We start from the raw sequence: 18949 nt of genomic DNA, 5'->3' as shown, positions 1-18949 counted from the left end.
CTGCGTAAAAAAGCTTTTTGGCAGCCATTGTGGAGAATTCCTGAATATATACAAAAATTTGGGCAGAATTTTCATCTTCACTAAATTTATTTGTCCCAATAGTGACAAAGGCAGTGTTTCCCATATTTTTAACCTTTTTCCTAGCTCTTGTACCCCTGGATCGAGATTCATTACTCGGAAATCCTTCACCTGTCTAGATATAATTATGCCGAGATATTTAAATTCCGTCACCCATTTCAATGGTAGATTTGGGGCAGCTATGTCCTGTGCTCCCTGATCAATAGGGAACAATAGAGACTTGCCCCAATTCACTTTGAGCCCTGTAAAAAGTGAAAAAGTATTTAGTAATTCTAAAGCTCCATTTAAAGATGGTCCCGCATCTTTCAAAAAAAGCAACATCTTATCTGCATATAGGGCTACTCTCTCCTCCAGCCCCCCACACGCAGTCCCTGAATATTTGGCGACATCCTAAGGGCCTCTGCCAGTGGTTCTTTCACTATTGCAAAGAGTGCTGGAGAAAGAGGGCAGCCCTGCCTCATACCTCTACCTCATACCAACTGAAAAGAAGACGATAATTTTCCTCCCAATTTGACCACTGACTTGGGTCTCCCATATATTGTTTGGATCCATTTAATACTAATGGGAATCCCATCCTTTTAAGCATTTCCCACAAAAAAGGCCATTCGATTGTATCGAAGGCCTTCTCTATATCCAACAAGGCCACCGTCCTAGATGCCTCCTGAATATGATGGCTATGTATATTTGTATAGAGCCTACGTATGTTAACATTTGTTGTTCTCTGAGGCATAAATCCTGTCTGATCTGCGTCAATAATATTTCTCAACAGGGGTTGTAATCTTAATGTGAATGTCTTTGTCAATATTTTAAGATCAGTATTTAATAATGCTATTGGCCTATATGATGAACATAATTTTGGATCTTTAGTTTCCTTATATATTAGTGTTATATGTGCCTCTCTCATTGAATCATTGAAAATGTACCCTAGTTTGTAGACGCTATAACTTTTGCGCAAACCAATAAATATACGCTTATTGACATTTTATTTTACCAACGACATGTGGCTGAATACATTTGGCCTAAATGTATGACTAAAATTGAGTTTATTAGATTTTTCTTATAACAAAAAGTAGAAAATATAATTTTTTTAATATATTTTTTTGGTCTTTTTCCATTTATATTGCCAAAAATAAAAATCGCAAAGGCAATCAAATACCATCAAAAGAAAGCTCTATTTGTGGGGAAAAATAAGACGCAAATTTAGTTTGGGTACAACATTGCAGGACTGCACAATTACCAGTTAAAGCAGCGCAGTGCCAAATTGTAAAAAGTCCTCTGGTCTTTAGGCTGCCAAATGGTCTGGGACTGAAGTGGTTAAACAGGTCTGCCTTTGTTCATCTCCATTGCAAGTTGGATTGATGAGATTTGTAGTTTAAAGGTAATAGCTAAGGGTGTTTGTGCTGCTTATTGCACAGGTAGTGAGAACACTGAATTTCTGGAAATAAAAAAGTATTACATATCAGGCATTTCCTGTACTTGCTGAAAACTGGCTAAGCCTGATAAAATGAAAATGAATGCAGTCGCCTCATCTAGGGACTGGTAAACCAAAAGCGCCTACAATGGGCACGTGAACATCAGAACTTGACCACGGAGCAATGAAAAAAAGATGGCCTGGTCTGTTTTTTTTTTTACATCATGTCGCTGGCCGGGCACGTGTATGTCACCTACTTAGAGAAGAGATGGTACGAGGATGCAGTATAGAAAGAAAACATACCTGTGAAGACAGGGTGATGCTTTGGGCAATGTTCTTCTAGGAAACGTTGGGTCCTGCCATTCATGTGAATGTTACTTTGACATGTGCCACCTACCCAAACATTGTTGCTTTGGCATCGGTACCAGATACCTCAGCATACCTTCAGAGGTCTAGTGGTGTCCATGCTGTAATGGGTTGGGCCCATTTTGGTGGCAAAAGTGGGGGGCCTCTACTCAATATTAGGTTGGTTATCATAATGTTATGGCTGATCAATGTAAATATTTCAATCTGCTAAGGATTTGCTGTCTTAAATTGTAATCATTTCAAGAAGTGTTCTTTAACCACTTAAGGACCCCTTTACGCCGATATACATCGGCAGAATGGCACGGCTGGGCACATCCACCTACATGTACGTGGCTCTTTAAGCCCAGCCGTGGGGGCGCTTTACCGCGACCCATTCCGAAGCTCCATGACCGCGGGACTCGCGGACCCGATTGCCGCTGGAGTCCCGCGATCGGTCCCCGGAGCTGAAGAACGGGGAGAGCTGTATGTAAACACAGCTTCCCCGTTCTTCACTGTGGCGCCGTGATCGATCGTGTGATCCTTTTATAGGGATACACAATCGATGACGTCACACCTACAGCCACACCCTCCTACAGTTAGAAACACAGATGAGGTCATACATAACCCCTTCAGCGCCCCCTTGTGGTTAACTCCCAAACTGCAATTGTCATTTTCACAGTAAACAATGCATTTTAAATGCATTTTTTGCTGTGAAAATTACAATGGTCCCAAAAATTTGTCAAACTTGTCCGAAGTGTCTGCTATAATGTCGCAGTCACGAAAAAAAAAAAAAAAACGCTGATCGCCGCCATTAGTAGAAAAAAAAATTAATAAAAATGCAATAAAACTATCCCCTATTTTGTAAACGCTATAAATTTTGCGCAAACCAACCGATAAACGCTTATTGCGATTTTTTTTAACCAAAAATAGGTAGAAGAATACGTATCGCCCTAAACTGAGGAAAAAAAAATGTGTTTTTTTATATATTTTTGGGGGATATTTATTATAGAAAAAAAGTAAAAAATATTGAATTTTTTTCAAAATTGTCACTCTATTTTTGTTTAGAGAGCAAAAAATAAAAACCGCAGAGCTGATCAAATAACACCAAAAGAAAGCTCTATTTGTGGGGAAAAAAGGACGCCAATTTGGTTTGGGAGCCACGTTGCACGACCGCGCAATTGTCAGTTAAAGCGACGCAGTGCCGAATCGCAAAAACTGGCCGAGTCCTTTAGCTGCCTAAAGGCCTGGGTCTTAAGTGGTTAACTAGTTTTTTTTAAAGCAGATTTTAAAATAAACTAATAAAAAGTAAAATTTCTAATTTCTAAACAATCTAAAATGTTTCTAAATACAATCAAAAATGTTCCAACCTGTCTGATATCATGTTTAGATTTAGATAAATTAAAGTGAAATATGGCCAAGCACATTTTCCAGATGTGGATTGAAACAGTAAAACATTGGACTAGAAATCTATGCTGGTAGGTTTGTGTTCCTTTACTGGCTAGGCACACAGTTAACCCTCTGATCACCCCCCGATGTTAACCCCTTTCCAGCTAATGTCATTAGTACAGCAATAATGCATATTTTTTAGCCCTGATCACTGAATTTGTTTTACTGGTCCCTCCCCAAAAAGTCTCAGTGTCCGATTTGTCTGCCGCAACATCGCAGTCTCACTATAAGTGGCTGATCGCTGCCATTACTAGTATACATTATTTTCCCATAACTATAGCTCATAGATTGTAGACGCTATAATGCCTCGTACACACAGGGCAGGGAGAAAGGCAGCTCCCAGCAGCAGATTATGTCACCCCAGGCACTCAGGCTGTCCAAGGTAACCAAACCTCATCAAATTGTTTGGGACATTTCCTATTTAAGTTGCTAATGTCGTCTTATGGTTAGCATTGGTTGGGAGCATGTGTGTTTGTACTTTGGATTTTTTTCTGACGGACTTCTTTACACACAATTGGATTATCCGACATCACACATTTGTTGTAGGAAAATTTTAAAACATGCTATCACATATTTGTTGTCAGAACTTCCGACAACAATTGTCCGATGGATCGTACAGTCGGATTATCCGACAACATCCTGCCATCACACAATTCCTGTCGGAAAGCTTCTGTGCAAACCAATCACTATATACAGTGCAATTGTCAATTTAAGTAAAGCAGTGCCGTATCACAAAAAACTGGCCTGTTCATTAAGGTGGGGGGGGGGGGGGGCAAATCTTCCAGAGGTCAAGAGGTTCTTTAATATGTTTGAAAAAAAAAAAGAAAAAGGTCAACAGCTACAAATCCATACATTTTTCTACTTGAGACAAAATAATTATCAAAAATCTTAGGGGGATGTTCTGAAACACTAATGCCGCGTACACACGTCTGGACTTTCCGACGGGAAAAACTAGATAGAGAGAACCAAGTCCGTCGGAAATTCCATCACAAAAAGTCCGATGAGGCATACACACGGATGGAATATCCGATGAAAAGCTCCCGTTGGACTTTTTCCATTGGAAATTCCGACCGTGTGTATGCGGCATTAGCCCAAGTCTTGATGGTTACCTACTATTTCTTCGGACACAGCACCTTAACTTTGCTCAAAATCCTACCACAGCAGATTTAAATATATCGCTGAAAAACCTTTATATTACTGGTCTCTTTACTGTATAACCCATTTCATTGCTACCTTTACAATGCATACAATTGTTCCTGCAGTTCTATATATATATATATATATATATATATATATATATATATATATATATATATATATATATATATATAGAACTGCATATTATACAATGCATAAACATTTTTTTTTTTTTATCTCTGCAAAAAAATAAATAAAAATAAACTTTGTAGCCTCCCTGGGTACCAAGAGCTATACTTTTGTTTCTCATGTTCAAAGGAATACCTCAAACTGTCCAAATACTGTATAACCTACATTCACTGATCAAGGTGATGGTTAGAAAGTAATGGTGAATACTGCTGTCTGAACTAGTAGTTGAAAAATCTGTGATATGCTTCTACCATTATCCCCATGTGCTATACCAATTCATCGTACTAGGCTTGATAAAATAATAAAAAGGTTTAAAGCTAAACCAAATGTGCGTTGACAAGAGCAAAATTCAATCTCAATCTCTTCTTCTTACAATGGAATAACTACAATATGAAACTGATTAAATTATGCTTGGCTGAATAATAGCATGGCACTTCTTTTGTTCAATCCACTCTGCATCTACGCATCCACTGCAGCTCTCATCTTCAGCCGGAACACAGATAGGAGGTAACATGAGGCATAAACTATACAGACTATACAGTATAATAAAAAATTGAATTTAGAGTAATGAATACAGGTGGTGCCAAAGCATCTGGTATGAGCTGAAATGTATTGTCTGCCCATTTATTGATATTATTTCATGACCCTAAGCAATTTAATGTACCACAAAACACTTTCTGTAACACTGCTTGAAAGGTAGCACTGATAACTCTGCAAAGATGTAGGGCTTGAATACTTATCCCTTACATTTTTCCTAATGCTTTAATTGGGTTGTGTTACGCTATAATGTGGTTACAAAATAGGGCATGGCATACACAGATCAGTCATTACTTTATGACCACGGACAGGTTAAGTGAATTAAATTGATCATCTTGTTACAATGGCATCTGAAAATCAGTGGGTATATCAGGCAGCAAGTAATCATGTTGTCCCTGAAGTTGATGTGTTAAAAACAGAAAAAAGGTGCAGTCGTGTACAGTATGGGGATGTGTAGCCGCAGACTTGTCAGAGTGCCCAAGCTGACCCATGTCCACAGCCAAAAGTGCCTACAATGGGCATATGAGAACTTGACCACGGAGCAATGGAAAAAGGTGGCCTGGTCTGATTTTCTTTTACATCATGGAGATGGCTGGGTGTGTGTGCATTGCTACCTGGAGAAAAGATGGCACCAGGATGCAGTATAGGAAGAAGACAAGTCGGTGGAGGCAGTGTGATGCTTTGGGCAATGTTCAGCGTGGAAACCTCCTGCCATTCATGTGGATTTTTTTACGACACATAGCACCCACTTAACCATTTGCTTACTGGGCACATATACCCCCTTCCTGCCCAGGCAAAATTTCAGCTTTCAGCACTGCGTCGCTTTAAATTAAAATTGCGCTGTTGTGTGACGTGCCTTCGAAAAAAAATTGACGTCCTTTTTTTCCCACAAATAGAGCTTTCTTTTGTTGGTATTTGATCACCTCTGCGGTTTTTATATTTTGCGCTATAAACAAAAAAAGAGCAACAATTTTGAAAAAAAAAAATGTTTTTTACTTTTTGCTATAATAAATACCCCATTTAAAAAAAAAAAAAAAAAAATTCTCAGTTTAGGCCGATATGTATTCTACATATTTTTGGTAAAAAAAAAAAAAAAAAAACAACAAAAAAACCCCCACAATTAGCGTAGTCATTGGTTTGTGCAAAAGTTATAGTGGCTACAAAATAGGGGATAGAATTCTGACTTTTTTATTATTATTTTTTTATACACATTTTTGGGACCATTCACATTAATACACACAGAGCTCCATGTCACTGCCGATCGCGGGTACCTGGCGCACTTTGCGGCCGCCAGGCACGCGCATCGGCATCTCGGTGACGCGCCGGGCGTGCGCACGCCCCCCAGTGGCTGGAGGCCATATATAGATGGCCACCCGCCGGGTGGGCGGGAAGTGGTTAAGCATGGTTGCTAACCAAGTACAAATGGTATTCCCTGATGGCAGTGGTCTCTTTCAGCAGGATAATGCCACATTGCAAATATGGTCCGAGAATGGTTTAAGCAAAACAAAAGGAGGTTAAGGTTTTGACTTGGCCTCCACGTTCTCCAGATCTCAATCCAATAAAGCATCTGTGGGATGTGCAAAAAAAAAAGTTTGATCCATGGGAGCCTCACCTCACAACTTGCAGGACTTAAAGAATCCACTACTGATAGCTTGGTGCCAGATTTCACAGCATACATTCAGCAGTCTAGTAAAGTCCATGCCTCGACTGGTCATGGCTGTTATAGAAACAAAAGTAATTTCTTTCCTGGTATCTACTTGATATTGATAGCTTATGTGCTATAAGGAAAGCGCTTTCCCATTCTGATCTGGGAATGATCCTTCCCAGCTCTTCCTCCCATCTGGTTATAAATATTAGTTCTTCTTCTGACCGAATTGAGATGGGACCAGAGCGCCCAGACTCCCGGATATTTTTTGGAAGAAGGTATTGGTATATTACAGATAATACATGTGCTGGTCTTTGCTCCTGTATGAATAGCTCAAATTCTGTAGCCAGTCTATCCAATAGCCCCTTTTTTACTAATGATTGAATATATGTTCGAAGTTGTTGATATTGTATCCATATATTTCTACATTCTAAACCAAGAGAGTCTATCGGAGGAATTTTGCCTTCAACCAGGATCTGGAACACTCTTGTATCCTCATTTTTATACCATTTAAAAAAAGGTCAGGGCATTTATTGCTGGTTTCCAAACAGAGGTGTCATTGCCCCCAATCTGTATCGACCATTTATCATTTTTTAACATTGCATCCCTTGCCTTTAGCATAAATGACGATTTGTACCTCACCACCAGAGAGAGAGCCACGCTGTACCTCACCACCAGAGAGAGAGCCACGCTGTACCTCACCACCAGAGAGAGAGCCACGCTGTACCTCACCACCAGAGAGAGAGCCACGCTGTACCTCACCACCAGAGAGAGAGCCACGCTGTACCTCACCACCAGAGAGAGAGCCACGCTGTACCTCACCACCAGAGAGAGAGCCACGCTGTACCTCACCACCAGAGAGAGAGCCACGCTGTACCTCACCACCAGGGAGAGAGCCACGCTGTACCTCACCACCAGAGAGAGAGCCACGCTGTACCTCACCACCAGAGAGAGAGCCACGCTGTACCTCACCACCAGAGAGAGAGCCACGCTGTACCACATCACCAGAGAGAGAACCACACTGTACCCACACCACCAGAGAGACAGAGCCACGCTGTACCGCACCACCAGAAAGAGAGCAGGTCAGTGTCACTGGGCAGAATAGGAGACAGACTGTACTGGCATTGTATGGCCACAATAGGACGGGGACACTAATATAAAGAGGACTGCACTGTAATCATTGCAGTGCCCCTTTATATCAGTGTCCCTGCACATTACAGTGTGGAGGACTGACACCAGCGATCCCCGCGAATGTCAGCCGACCCATACCCCCTGCCCCCCTGGTCACTGGAAAAGTTGGCTGCTCAGTTTTAAATGCCCGGGTCTTTTTTTTCCCCCCAGCCCGAGCCTGCACGTGAGCCAGTCGGGAACCGGTTAAACTGAAGTGAAATACTGGATTTAACATATCTGGGCACTGACCCTTATTTTGCTTCACAGGTTTTTTTTCTTAAATGCAAGTTTCTTCCGGAAACGTCCCTCTTAAAGTGAAGGTGTGTGTTATTCGCCGATATATACAGTATATCCAACTATCCGACTAACAAGCCCGAGTTCATCCTTAGTCCTGAGCGGCGCACAGGGATTCACTGGGGGGCACAAAAAATAGAAGAGTATACATACACACACACACACACACACAGATAAATATCTCCAAATAACATGCCCACACTCATCTCTTCACCACACACAGCCACAAAGGCAAGAGAATTCTTGTTGGGCAGTGTATTAGTGCTCGGACTTACACACAGGGCGGATCAGTAATGATCCGCCCCGTAAACCTCCGCTTGCTCAGCGGGGATCGCTCTGTTGATTCCTGCTGAGCCGGCGGATGACAGGGCGGTCCCCCACACTGTGCAGGGACCGCCCTGTCTTTTCTCCGCTCTCCCCTATGGGGGGGATCGGATAAACACGGACTGTCTGTCCGTGTTCATACGATCCGATGACGGAAGGAAAAATAGGGTTTTCTTCCGTCTGCAGAATCGGGCAAGATTGGGTGTCAGCGGATGTTCATCTGCTGACATCCGCGATCTCATAGGGACCAATGTATGTCCCCTTTTCATCTGCAAACGGATGGATGAAAAAGCGGACTTACGGTCCACAGGTGTGAAAGGGGCCTTAGACCAAATTTTAATGGTAAAAGAATGTCAGACAAAAATGGTCGGCCCTCACGTATGTTCACTTCATCAAATCTGGGCCTTTTTGCAAAAAGTTTGGACACCCCGGTTTTAAACCAATAAGCGGTAAAAGAAGTACTGGATACTGAAAGACTAAAGCTGGATACACACTGTACAACTTAAGTTGTTAGATTTCCTTTAGATTTACCTTCAACTATGTAGTTCAAGGGCCTGCCTGAATGCATACAAATTTAAAGTGTTTAGGTTTGACCTCATTTTATATGGTTTTGGTAAATCTAAAAGTGTGTATCCAGCTTCAGTTTGGCAAGAGAAAACCACTTCAATGTAATCTCACTGCAGCTGATTGTGTGGCCTAATGCCAAACCATCTGGTCAGATGATCTTATCTGATGGGGAGGATCAACCAACTAAAATTATATTTGGTTTCATTCAAAATCTTATCACCAAATTGACCATAGGATTTGGCTATGTGATAGATTGTCAAATGACGCAACAGAGTTTTTTTTTTAAACAAAAAACCTAAACAATTTAAGGCTTCTGCTAAACTTGTGAGTTTTGAAGAGTAGGTGATCTTATTCTCGAATATAGGCCCATTTTATTCCAAAATTATCATTGTAAATTGCAGTAGGTCATAGATCAGGTATCACTTACGTAATATTTATCATCCATTTGATTGTAGGCAAGCTTTACAACTCCATATGAGCCCTATAACAAAGAACACAGAGTTACTATTGCATATCATATTCCACATTTTACAGAATTCACATTGCTAGACATTTACACAAAGATTAGCATAAAATTATTATGCCTCTCGAGACCTGCTTCTATTTTTAATACTGAATCAATCAATATTCTTTTCATCGCCACAATAACGTTCACCAACCATTGGGTGTCTTTAGTGAACAAAGGCCACCAGCTGCCCTATGACAGCAACATTTTGATCTCATATGTTCACATATATTTGTATTTGTGTATTATATAATGATGTGCCACTTATGAAAATGTACCATATATCTCTCTTTGTGACCAAAGTAATCCAGGTGGAAGACATTGAGCAAAAAAAGAAGAGAACCAGGTTCCATTTGCATCTCTCTGTTCATTTATAGTTAACCCCCACCCCACTCCCCCTTTTCCCAGCTGCACCCACCATTGTGGGTCTTCCTCTTCTTTCCCTACGGATGCCGGAAGGGAACAAAGCAGTTCTGATTGATCAGCAAGGTCAAGTGCTGGTGCGGACCAATCAGAACCACTCTAACCCATCCCGGCATTCCTAGAAAAAGAAGAGCACCTGGAATATATATATTTTTTAAACAGCGGTGTGCAAAGACCAGAGAAGGCGTGGTTCCCTGATTGTGAACGGTCATCCCTCCATGGAGCTTATTAAAGTTACTATTAGCAATTTAGAGTTTAGGATGTTGGCTGGAAAAGTAAAGGCCTTGTTTAATGACAAGAAGATTGTTCCAGTGGCTGCAACCCAAGACATCAGGTTGTGATACTGGAAGTAATTCTACTTGACCATCTTCAAAACATTGCAAAGACAATAAGCAAACCTCTTACCAGGATTTGATAAAATTTTACTTTCTTTGTAGATCCTTTTAATTGTCAGATAACGGATCACTTTTTAAAAACAGACGTGGGCAATTCATTCTCCCAAGGGGCTAAATGAGAAACAAACTTTTGTGGTGAGCCGAATTTACTGTATTTATTGGCGTATAACACTCACTTTTTGACCCTTCAAATTGGTTCCAAATAGTGTGTGCGTTTTATACGCCGATACTGCAATTTGGGCTGCCTTGGAGAGAATGGGGGGGGGGGACCCCCAGTCAGATTACAAACAGCGAGAATCTCCTGTTCACTCAGCAGCATCTGTAATAAGAAGTCCCGTCTTCTGGGCCAGCATCGGACCAGTGTTCTGTCCATCATAGAAACCGGTCCAGGAGGAGGGACTTTGTATTAAAGAGGCCACTGAGTAAACAGGAGATTCTCGCTATATGTAATCTGATGGCGCTCATCCCGCCCCCTCCCTGAAATGGGCATTGATCAGGCTGCATTCATGGCAATGGGGAGGCTGCAGATGGGTATTGATCAAGCTGCATTGATGGGCAATTGTGAGGCTACAGATGGGCATTGATCAGGCTGCTTGATGGGCACTGACCCTTATTTTGCTTCAAAGTTCTTTATTTAAAATGTACTTTTTTTCCTGAAACTTCCCTCTTAAAATGAAGGTGCGTGTTATATGCCTGTGCGTGTTATATGCCGATAAATACGGTAATTTTGCTCAATATTGATTTTGGACCTGGCAAGGTCTCTATATACACTATTTTACCCAAAAATTTGTGACACCTGCCTTTACACTCAGTAGGGGTTTAATATTAAGTTGGCCCACCCTTTGCAGCTATAACAGCTTCAACCCTTATGGGAAGGCCGCCACAAGGTTTAGGAGTGTGTCTATGATATGCTGTTCACATGTCATGGCTGTGGTATTTTTAATTCTGCGTGCAGTTTGAGTTCTGCTTGCCAAACGCATCCAATAGGTGTCAGGAAGTCCAATGCAATGCACATGATTGCGGCACGGTAGTGCAGCATTATAGGGTAAAATCCAAGATGACTGGCAGGAAAATTGTATTTTGTTCTGAAGTGCATCAAGTGTAATTCCCTAAGGTGCCGATATACCAAGTCGATGTCCATCCAAAGCAGAGCTGTGCCATTCAATGAAAGAGAAACACACCTATGCTTTTGTTAGAAAATACAAAAAAAAAAAAAAAAATGTTTTTCCTCTTTCCAGAATAAAATTATTTTTACTTTTTTTTACTTTCTATACAAAGACTGATCAATTCAAGTTTTAAACCTTACTGGTACAGTGAATACTGAATGCAGGTTGCTAGGCACCATATTAATACTACACAGCGTTTTACTGCTGTACACAAGACATTAGGGGCCAGATCCACGTAGCTAGGCGTATCTTTACATGGGCGTAGCGTATCGTAGTAACGCTACGCTGCCGCAACTTTCAGAGGCAAGTGCTGTATTCACAAAGCACTTGCCTCTAAAGTTACGGCGGCGTAGCGTAAATCTGCCGGCGTAAGCACGCCTAAATCAAATGAGAGACAGGGGGGCGTGTTTTATGTAAAATAAGCTTGACCCAACGTAAATCACACTTTTTCCGTACGGCGCATGCGCGCGCATGCTCAGTATCGCGTCATAATTTCAAATTAAATTATGCCTGCTCAATGCCTAGACGATGTGAACGTAATTTACGCAAAGCCCTATTCGCAAACGTTTTAGGCAAACGACGGAAAATTCTACGCTGGCCCGACGTCCATACTTAACATTGCGTATGCCTCAGAGCAGGGGTAACGTTACGCCGAAAAAAGCCTTACGTAAACGACGTAAAAAATGCGCTGGGCGGACGTACGTTTGTGGATTGGCGTATCTAGCTAATTTGCATACTCGACGCGTGAACCAGGGGCATTGCTAGGTCTGCAAAAGATCTGGGGCTAGAGCACAAAGCAGTGATCACCAACCTTTTTGCAGGCACTGGGGGGTGTGGTAATGCAGTATATTTGTCGGGGCAGTGGCTGGTGTTAGCGCTTCAATCATCACGGCACCATGGTTGATATGGCGTCAGGGTGATTGAAGCGCATTATTTCCAATCACAACTGATCATGATGTAAACACACTTGCTGGAGGAGAGGAGAGAGCCAGTAACCGGCTTGTGTGAAAGGGGACATCTGCACTGACATCTGCACTGATCAGTGTCCTGATCAGTGCGGCCCATCAGTGTAGCCTCATCAGCGCACATCAGTGAAGGTGAAAAAAGTGCTGCATGACCGCGCTGAAAGGTAAACATTGGCCTGGGCAGGAAGGGGGTGAAAGTGGAAAGTAGGCAAAGCGGTTAAACCTGCAGGGGGTCCAGCTTTTTCATTTAAAAAAAAAATTACTTTAGTAACGCCTTAGGCCTGGGTCACATCTATGCAGGTTTAAAAAGCGCATTTTCGTGCAGGCATTGCAGACTATTCATTTGAATGGGCTGCTGTGCCTGCATTTTCCACATAAAAACTTAGCAGCTTTTCAACTTTGCGATTTCCCTGCAGTTCAATTTTAGATGTGTGGGGTGCTATTAAGAATGAATGCGTGTTCATAAACAGCAGCATGTTTTGACTCTGGGTGCAGGAATTGCTGCGATTCCTGCACACGCTGCTGTTTAACCACTTAAGCCCCGGACCAATATGCAGCCTAAAGACCCAAGGTGTTTTTACAGTTCGGGACTGCGTCGCTTTAACAGACAATTGCGCGGTCGTGCGACGTGGCTCCCAAACAAAATTGGCGTCCTTTTTTCCCCACAAATAGAGCTTTCTTTTGGTGGTATTTGATCACATCTGCGGTTTTTCGTTTTTGCGCTATAAACAAAAATAGAGCGACAATTTTGAAAAAAAAGCAATATTTTTTACTTTTTGCTGTAATAAATATCCCCCAAAAACATATATAAAAACATTTTTTTTCCTCAGTTTAGGCCGATACGTATTCTTCTACCTATTTTTAGTAAAAAAAATCGCAATAAGCGTTTATCGATTGGTTTGCGCAAAATTTATAGTGTTTACAAAATAGGGGATAGTTTTATTGCATTTTTTTTTTTTATTTTTTTTTTACTACTAATGGCGGCGATCAGCAATTTTTTTCGTGACTGCGACATTATGGCGGACACTTCGGACAATTTTGACACATTTTTGGGACCATTGTCATTTTCACAGCAAAAAATGCATTTAAATTGCATTCTTTATTGTGAAAATGACAGTTGCAGTTTGGGAGTTAACCACAGGTGGCGCTGTAGGAGTTAGGGTGCACCTAGTATGTGTTTACAACTGTTTGGGGGTGTGGCTGTAGGAATGACGTCATCGATCGTGTCTTCCCTATAAAGGGAATGACGCGATCGATGCGCCGCCATAGTGAAGGACGGGGAAGCCGTGTTTACACACGGCTCTCCTCGTTCTTCAGCTCCGGGGAGCGATCGCGACGGAGCGGCTATAAACAAATAGCCGCGCCGTGGTCCCGGATCGCTCCCCGAGCGGACCCGACCTCCGCATGTAGCGGGGGGGGTCCCGATCGGACCCCCCACCCGCTAATAGGCGAGGACGTACCTATACGCCCATGTGCCTGTACGTGCCATATTGTGGACGTATATGTACATGGGGTGGTCCTTAAGTGGTTAAAAAACATGCGGGGCTGCCATTCATTCCTAATGGCACCCCATGCATCTAAAAATGCAGTGCCTTTGTGGGTGCAGGACACGCTAGGAAATTGCATGGTGCAAAAATCACCATACGATTTCCAAACCGCTGCATTTTTAAAATGCTGCATGCACCTTTTCTCTGCAGGAAATGCAAATATGGCAGCACATTCAAATAAATGGGGTGGCGTCCCAGCGCAAACCCGCATAGATGGGAACCAGGCCCAATGGAAGCCAAGCAGTGTTGCATTTTATTTTGTCTAAGTGTGGAAGATGTGCCAGTACCACTGGTGGTCCATGCTAGTGCTCCAATTAGTGAACAGTTCAGCCACAGGATTTAGTCCACACTCACAGGCAGACTATTTGGGGAGAAGGACCTACCTGGTTCTGGCCAGCAATGCTCACCATCCACTGGCTTTTAGCAGAGTTTGCACCTGCTCCCTCCTACTCCAATCCCAAATCCAAAGCCTCTGGCTCTCACCACCACTTTCGGCTGCCGCTCCCTCCCACTCAGATCTCGGTTCCTATCCTGCGGCCTCCTGAGTCCCGAACATGCGGTCTACATGGAGCGGGTTCAGATCATCAGTGGAGCTCCTGGCTCTGCCCGCTCTCTCTCTCCCACCGTATACTCAGTCGCTTTGCAGGGTAGAAGAGCGGTGATGCAGGGCAGGGGGAGAGAGAGGATGTCATCTCTGCTCACCCACCCGCTCTCTACTAGCTGGGGAATGATACAGCGAGGCACTGCCTGTCTCCCGCTGTATACCCAGTCACTTGGGGGAGAGAGATGTCATCTCTACTCGCCCGCTCGCTTCTCTCATCCGCCTGCTTGGCTCCTTCATGCAGCCTGCCCACTGCACTCATGACCTGGTGGTTAGACAGTAAGACTCAGGGCTATGGGCTCCAGATTCGGGGCACAGAAAATTTGGTCAAAATGATTGGCAAGATGAATGCAGTATGTTATCAAAAAATACTGGAGGAACATTTGCATTCATCAGCTAGGAAGCTGCACATGGGATGTACTTGGGCATTCCAACATGACAATGATCCAAAACACAAGGTCAAGTCGACCTGTCATTGGCTACAGCAGAATAAAGTGAAGGTCTGGAGTGGCCATCTCAGTCTCCTGACCTCACTATTATTAAGCCACTCTGGGGAGATCTCAAAACGTGCAGTTCATGCAAGACAGCATAAGAATTTGCAGGAATTGGAGGCTTTTTGCCAAGAGGAATGCCCAGCTTTACCATCTGAGAAGATAAAGAGCCTCATCCAGAAATACCACAAAAGACTTCAAGCGGTCATTCATGTTAAAGAGGGCAATACACGGTATTAGGAACTGGGGTATGTAAACTTTTGATCAGGGTCAATTGGGTAGTTTCTGTTGCCATTATGATTTAAAAAGAGTAAACACAGTTGATTGATAATAAATGGCTTCAAACAAACACTAACCATAAATGAAGGAAATTTTTTTGCGTTATCATATATATTCTCTGAAAAATGGCCAAGAAATTATAAATTCTGCAAGGGTATGTAAACTTATGAGCACAACTGTATATCCAACTTGTGTTACTCAATTTATCTGGACAAACAATACATGACAAATATTTAAGTTTTTAACATTTATGGAATACTCACTTTGCCAATTTCAGTTTGTAGTTTGTACTGGTTCAATTGCACACAATCCTTAAAGAAGAAGAAAAAGAAAAAAAAAAAGTCATCAGTCCAGAAAAAGATAGTAACAATATCAGCAAACAACTATTACTTTTAAAATATAACTCGAAAAGGTCAATCTAAATTTTTATAAATTTCCTTTGTAATGAGGGTATGGACAATAGGCAGATGACCTTCCAGCTGTGTTGCTGCCCCTATCCTCTCACTTTTATCATGCAAATTGACAGCCCAGTTTATAAAAGCCACAACATTTTCCATGAGACAAGTCCACTCCGGGCATGCCAACAAGATAAATAGCTCAGCAAAAAGAAAAAAATCAAAGCGGGTCCTGGAAATTAGAAACTTGGAGACAGCCTAAAAATCAGTTTTACAGAATAGACCATAGGTACCATATTTCTAAATTTTAATTGCCTTACACCAAGACCCCTTTCACACCGGTGCCGCCCATAGTGTCGGCGGTAAAACGCCACTATTTGATCGATGGATTTGAGGTACATTTCGGCCGCTAGCAGTGCACTTTTAACCCCCGCAAGCGGCCGAGAATGGATTAATACCGCCCGCAATGCGACGCTACAGCAGCGTATTGCTGGCGGTACGGCGGAGCTGCCCAGTGAGTTTACCACTCCTAATGCGCTCCAAAGAAGCTGCTGGCAGGACTTTTTTTGACGCCCTGCCAGTGCACCGCTCCAGTGTGAATGCCCTCAGGCTTTCACACTGGAGTGAAAAGAGCAGCTGTTTAAGGGCAGATTGCAGGCGCTATTTGTAATGCTATAGCGCCTACAAAACAGCCTCAGTGTGAAAGGGGTCTTAGATACAGGGTGACTCATCATCTCTATTATATTTGTTATTTTTAAAATCCAATATGGAGAGGGTTTATAATAAAAGTAGCAATTTACCAGTACTTGGTTTAATTCATGCTTCACAAAGCTATATTACGTTGTTGTGTGATTTGAAAGAATTCCGAACCTTTTTTCCCATGGGATAAAAATGTCAGTACCCTATTTTTGATCATCGGGATGTGTAATAAGTACTGGCAGCTTAGCCTGCATTTCATCATGATGGACATCAACCTTTACTGCTTAGGACAGTCTTTGATAAAACAAACTATTCACATGTGCTATCAATGAAGAGGTTATTAAAGTCCTGCGGTGTCTCTCTACACATTAATTACGCATGACAAAATACAAGCACCTAAATCATCGTTAACATAATCTACAATGATAATTTATGGATCTCTTATTGACAGCTACAATAGCCTTTCAAGTATGCTTCATGACAGTGTCTAGTAGATGATCAATAGCCTGGTATGCATGTCTTGTTCTTTCCTAAATAAGCGCATATAAGGGCTCATGCACACAGGACATTTTTATTTTTTCTATAAAATGCCCTTTATTCCTGGCAGGAAAAAGCAGCTTAAAAAACACAACTAAAGCCACAATTGGTGTTAATGCATTCTATTGGCCAGTATATTAATCTTAATTTATATAAAATTTAAGATGATTATTTTTGGCCTTTAGAATGCATTAGCGCGCAAACACACCTAAATGCTTCTAGTGCTTATTTAAGTCTAGTAGAATTTGTAAGACAGTCCCTATATAAAGCATGTATTCCTAGTGTGTATTTAGCTGTTTGCTTGGAGTTCAGGTTTAATATTTATTTTTAGTAACCTTCTAATTTCCCAGTGAAATAGTAAAATGGTTATAGGCAATGCTAACAAATGGTCAAAAAAAGAGTAGAATCAAAAGTTGTAAATAAAATTCAGTAAGACTGCATTAACCAGAACAGTAATAGAAGGGAAACCTAAGGGGAACACTAATTCTGGTTGACCCTGGTGACACCCTGGGATTCCCTCATTTTGTAGAGCTTTTCTCACACTTGCTGTTTTGGCTATGGGATATAAAGTGAAGGGAAATCTCCCAAAAGTGTACAAGTACACATTACATACGGCACTCCTAGGAGAAGTGCAGAGTCACTTAGTTCATTGGAACCTTCATCTGTATCTGTACACCCTCAACAGGGTAGAGGAAGCGATGAGGCAACAGTATGGATGAGAGAGTAATCCATGGATGGATGAGCAGGAGAAGGGACAGAGACTGGAACCTCTGCAGCTCCCACAGAAGATCTGGGTAGGATCATCTCAAATCAAAAGAAAAAACAGCAGGGCACTGAGGTCAAATAAAATCAAATAACAAAATCACTTTATTAAAATAAGCACTTGCATTGAAGTTAGCATGAAACAGCATGGATGCGGAACACCTGAGACCAAGCAGCTGTGATCAGGGTGAGGCTCTAGTCTTCACTGAGCAAACAGAGATCAAGTAGGACAGGGCACAAGCCAGTTCAAGGTATGGATATTAGCCGCAGCATTCTCATCCGCACACAAGGATAACAGATGTCAAAATGCCTGGTGGATGTTGGCAGAGGGAGTGTGCATGATGCATTTCCAGGTACTTCACTTTTCCCTTCCTTGTCCATGCATTTGAAAAAGAGGGCAAAGTCCATGGAAACCTGTTATGCACACCCCCTCCTCTGACATCCACAAGAAATTTTGATAGCTGCCTTCTTCGTGTGGTGTTGAGAATGCCGCTGCCAATATCCATACCTTGAGCTGGCTGGCAACCGGTCATCCTTAGTATTCATTTGTTCAGTGATGCCTACAGCCTTACACTGATCACAGCTGCTATGTCTCAGGTTTTTCCCTAGCCATGCGGTTTTATGCCAACTTCAATGCAAGGGTGCCGCTTATTTTAATAAAATTATTATTTTTTTGATACTGACCTCAGCATCCTGATGTTCCTTTTCTTCTGCATTAAGGGACAGCTTCCCAATGGGACACACATAACAACAAAAAAACAGACAGGAGTTATAACGCCCCCCCCCCCCCATCTAAAACAAAAGTTTTGCTTTTTCTTCTACTTTTTAGAAGAAAAATAAAACATTGGGACTTTAAATGAGGCGGTGACCGGATGAGGTCAATTGCCTCCATCCCTATCTAATTGAAACAAACAGAAGGACTAAGGGTTGGGACTTTGAATGAAGCAGGCAGGTATAAGCAGTTTAAATTTATTGGAAGTCAATAATAAGCTGCATGAGGGAGTGTAGTCATGAGTAAACCAATTTTAGTAATTCAGTGGA

At 42.0% G+C, this 18949-nt stretch overlaps 1 protein-coding gene across 4 annotated transcripts in view; it reads right to left on the bottom strand.

The window, feature by feature from the left end:
- The window catches only part of CAMKK1 (calcium/calmodulin dependent protein kinase kinase 1), a 291620-nt gene that overhangs the window by 152325 nt on the left and 120346 nt on the right, over positions 1-18949 (bottom strand). For all 4 annotated transcript variants that reach the window (XM_040336721.1, XM_040336720.1, XM_040336723.1 and 1 more), the window contains 2 exons: positions 15779-15826; positions 9571-9624 (listed from right to left, as the gene is read on the bottom strand). In XM_040336721.1, the coding sequence (XP_040192655.1) occupies positions 9571-9624; positions 15779-15826 (102 nt within the window). The remainder of the gene's footprint in view (positions 1-9570; positions 9625-15778; positions 15827-18949) is intronic.

The sequence above is a fragment of the Rana temporaria genome, chromosome 2, assembly GCF_905171775.1.
Source record: "Rana temporaria chromosome 2, aRanTem1.1, whole genome shotgun sequence".
Taxonomy (NCBI): Eukaryota; Metazoa; Chordata; class Amphibia; order Anura; family Ranidae; genus Rana; species Rana temporaria.
This window is presented reverse-complemented; position numbering and strand designations above follow the sequence as displayed.